This window comes from Rhagoletis pomonella, unplaced genomic scaffold (genome assembly GCF_013731165.1).
Source record: "Rhagoletis pomonella isolate Grant_MI unplaced genomic scaffold, Rhpom_1.0 Rhpom_scaffold_14149, whole genome shotgun sequence".
Lineage (NCBI taxonomy): Eukaryota > Metazoa > Arthropoda > Insecta > Diptera > Tephritidae > Rhagoletis > Rhagoletis pomonella.
Genome location: NW_023472671.1, coordinates 1 through 4,020, shown reverse-complemented (window position 1 = coordinate 4,020; position 4,020 = coordinate 1). Strand labels below are relative to the sequence as shown.

Sequence of the window (4,020 nt, the reverse complement as noted above, 5' to 3'; positions counted from 1 at the left end):
TTTTTTGCCGACAGTGGTGCGAAGTAGGAGCTGGTCTTATCTTTTGAATGTGGGTGCGGAATTCTTCGAGGAAAAATGACTGATCTGATGGAGAGTTCTCGTGCATGAAAAATTCACCTGGGATCCGAAGCGTTGTCCCATAAAGGTACTCCGCTGGTGATGCTTTTAAGTCTTCCTTATAGCAGGTTCTCAGCCCTAGTAAAACTGATGGTAGCACTCGTGTCCATTGCGGAATTTCGTGGCACATGATCGCTGCTTTGAGTGTGCGATGCCACCTTTCTACAAGTCCGTTTGCTGCCGGGTGGTATGCTGTCGTGCGGATTCTTTTACCGCCAACTAAACGCGAGAGGGATGTGAAGAGTGCGCTCTCGAATTGAGTGCCTTGGTCGGTAGTAAGAAGTTTGGGGCAACCAAAACGGGATATCCAGTGCGAATAGAATACGTTCGCCACTGTGCTCGCTGTGATGTCTCTTATCGGTACTGCTTCAGGCCATTTCGTAAACCGATCAATCATCGTCATACAATATCGGTAACCTTGAGACTCGGGTAATGGTCCGACCAAATCCAGGTGGATGTGATCAAACCTTTCATCTGGCAGAGGAAAAGCAGCTGGTGTTGTATGGATATGACGGCCCACTTTTGATCGCTGACATGGGACGCAGTCCCGTGCCCATTGAGTGACGTCCTTGTTCATCGACGGCCAGATGTATCGTTGCGCAATAATCTTGACGGTGGTTCTACCACTAGGGTGAGCGAGGTTGTGCAGTACGTCAAAAACTCTGCGTCGTAGCGGTGTCGGTACGAAGGGTCGAACGTTGTTAGTGGAAATGTCGCAGGTGATTCCTTTGCCCTCAGGACCGTAATTAAGCGTTTGTAAGTTCAAGGAGGTGTCGTTGTGAGTTAACAACCGCTGGAGTTCCTCATCCAACGCCTGGGCGGATGAAAGTTCGTCGTGGTCGATACACATTGGAAGGTGCAATGTGTCGGTGCGGGAAAACGTGTCGGCGACGTGGTTATCCGAGCCGGTAATGTACTGGATATTTGTGGTGAATTGACTGATGAATCCCAACTGTCTGATTTGTCGCGGTGAGGATTTGTCAGACTGTTGCTGGAAGGCGAAAATGAGCGGCTTATGGTCGGTGCGAATAATGAACTCTCGGCCTTCGACCCAATGTCGAAAATTTTTGATGGCTTCGTACACCGCTGTGAGCTCCCTGTCGTACGTGCTATAGTTTCTCTGCGCAGGCGACAATTTCTTGGAAAAGAACCCCAATGGCTGCCACCCGTTATCTTTTTGTTGCTCTAGCACTGCTCCCAAGGCGGTACTGGATGCGTCGCAGGTAATACGAAGTTGCGAAGCTGGTATGGGATGTGCCAGGAGAGTCGCATCCGCGAGTTGCTCCTTCACCGCTGTAAATGCTCGTTCAGCTTCTTCTGTCCAAGGGACAGGCCTCCTGTCGTTTTTCTTCGAATCCTTGAGGAAGTCATTGAGCGGCGCTTGTACACTGGCGGCGTTCTTGAGGTGTCGCCTATAAAAATTTATTGCTCCAAGGAACCTTCTTAGTTCCAAAATGGTTTTCGGCTTCGGAAAGTCGCGAAGGGTTTGCACTCGATCAGGAAGTGGCGCTGAACCATTTGTGGTGATTTGGTATCCCAAAAACCTGACGTTGGTTGAGCCTAGGACGCACTTATCTACGTTGATACAAAGGCCATATTGACTGAGCCGTTGAAATACCAAGCGTAGATGTTGCTCGTGTTGTCGTTCGTTGCAAGAAGCTATGAGGAGATCATCTATGTACGCGTAGACGAAGTCAAAACTAGAGAGGACCTCGTTGATAAATCGTTGAAACGATTGTGCTGCGTTCCGAAGACCAAACGGCATGCTGACGAATTCATATAGGCCGAACGGGGTGATAACCGCAGTCTTAGGGATGTCTTCCTCCGCTACCGGAATGTGGTGGAATGCGCGACGGAGGTCGATCGTGGAGAAAATGCATTTGTCAGCTAGCATTGCTGAATAATCATGCAGGAGCGAAATTGGATAGCGATCCGGTATGGTTTGGTCGTTGAGCCTCCGGTAATCCCCGCATGGCCTCCAATCTCCGTTTTTCTTCTTGGCCAAGTGTAGCGGGCTTGCCCAAGGACTCTTCGACGGCCTGGCGTGACCAAGTTCAACCATTAGTTGGAATTCCTGTTTGGCTACCTTCAACCGCTCGGGGCACAACGGACGGACGCGTTGTACACATGGTGGTCCAGTGGTCGGGATATGGTGTCTGACTGAATGCTTGGCTGACGTGAGATTGGACGGGTTGCCCAGCAGTTCCGGAAAATCTTTCAGAATTCGGGTGAATTTGCTAGTTTCGCTGACGGCGGTAATAGATGTAATTGGGGCGGTGGCGTAAGAGCATACACTGTGGGAACCGGTGCTGGGATCTGTGACGGATCCCCGCCTGAGGTCCACTATTAGCCCGTATTGGTGTAGTAGGTCTGCTCCAATTATTGGATACGGTACTTTGGCTATACAAAATATCCAACGAATTGGCCGATCTAGTCCAATGTTGAGTGTGAGGGATTTTTCACCGTAGGTTTCTATCTTGCTGCCGTTAGCAGCGTGCAGTAGAAGTGGCGCAGGTGAAGTTTTGTCAGTACGTGACGGAGGAGTCACGGAAATATCCGCGCCTGTGTCGACGAGGTATTTCGTGCCTGAAACGCGGTCATAAATGAATAGTCGGCGGGGACCGGCCTTGCCACCAGTAGTCGCCGAGTCTACTGGGGGCTGCTGCTGTTTCCCTGGTTCTGTACCCAGGTGCACGGGCGTGTACACTTGTTGGCCTGCGTGCCGAATCTGCGGTGATAGTAACAGATTGAGGATGGGGCCGAGCGTTCAGTGCCCGAATATGTTGGCGCTGTGTTGCGGGGCAGTTGACGTCTTGCAGGTTCGTCGTTGGGAATTATTTGATTTAGTTTCTTGGCCAAATTTCCTAGCTGCTTGGATAAATCGTCGAGCTGTCTCTGCATCGAGCTATCGGAAGTGTTGACGATTGGCATCAGGAATCTGTTCTCAGAGTCTCGTTGGATCTCAACAATCTTATTGGCTAGCACGGCGAGTTTGTCATTGTCTAGTTCGCCCGAGGTTGTTAATGCTACTTGCACATATTGCGGTAGACGATCGAACCAAATGGTTCGAGCGAATGTTGCGTCGAGCTGACTACCACCCAGTCGTTTGATTTCGGCGAGGAGCTCAGACGGGCGTCGATCGCCTAACTCTACACCCGAAAGCAGTTTTTTTAGCCGACGTTCCTGCGAAATGGAGAAGTGGTTTACCAGGACTTCTTTAATTGTGAGATACTTATCGGTTTCAGGTGGATTAAGGATGACATGTTCCACGACGATAAGCGTTTCTTGGTCGAGACGCGCAACTACTGCTTGGTATTTAGTTAAGTCGGAAGTTAATCTTCGTAGTTGAAACTGCGCCTCTATTGCTGCAAACCATAGTTGTACTTGTTTGCTCCAGAATGGTGGCAGTTCCAATTTTTCGAATCTGTCAACGTGTGCGACCGCTTGGTGCTGTGGTGGAGCGACTGCCTCGAAAAATTCATCATTTGCAGCCTCGTTGGATGTGCTAGGGAGGCCGGCACTAACATCGGCAGAGTCTGATCGTATTGCTTGCATCTTGCCAAAGTTGAGTGGCAAGATCGTATTTTAGTGTTCAATAACTTGTAGGGGTCACCAGTTAATATGTAGCGACTAGCTGGGTTACCACATATTTATTTCTTTGTTTAATTAATAATCTTAACACTTGAATGGAACAATTAGAACTAATTGAATTGCTTAAAACGATTCTCTTTTGTTTTCGCTGTTGGAATCTAGAACCTTCTGCCGCTTGCTTGAGAAGAGAATTTCCTTTTTTTGAGTTGCAACGGCTAGGACTTTTTAACGAATGACAATGTGAAACGGAATGAAGGATAGTGCCACACCGAAGTTGTGTTGCCAGATCGTTTGCCAAGTTGTGTCCCCACA

The 4,020-nt window shown here is 49.1% G+C and overlaps 1 protein-coding gene across 1 annotated transcript; it reads right to left on the bottom strand.

Annotated features, from left to right (window-relative positions):
* Positions 1-2,744: 2,744 nt before the first annotated feature.
* On the bottom strand, positions 2,745-3,547 carry LOC118757078 (the record flags this gene model as incomplete). The annotated part of the gene is given in 1 exon segment (XM_036491815.1): positions 2,745-3,547. A coding segment is annotated over 1 exon segment (781 nt), but the record flags the coding sequence as incomplete, so codon positions are not given.
* Positions 3,548-4,020: the final 473 nt, after the last annotated feature.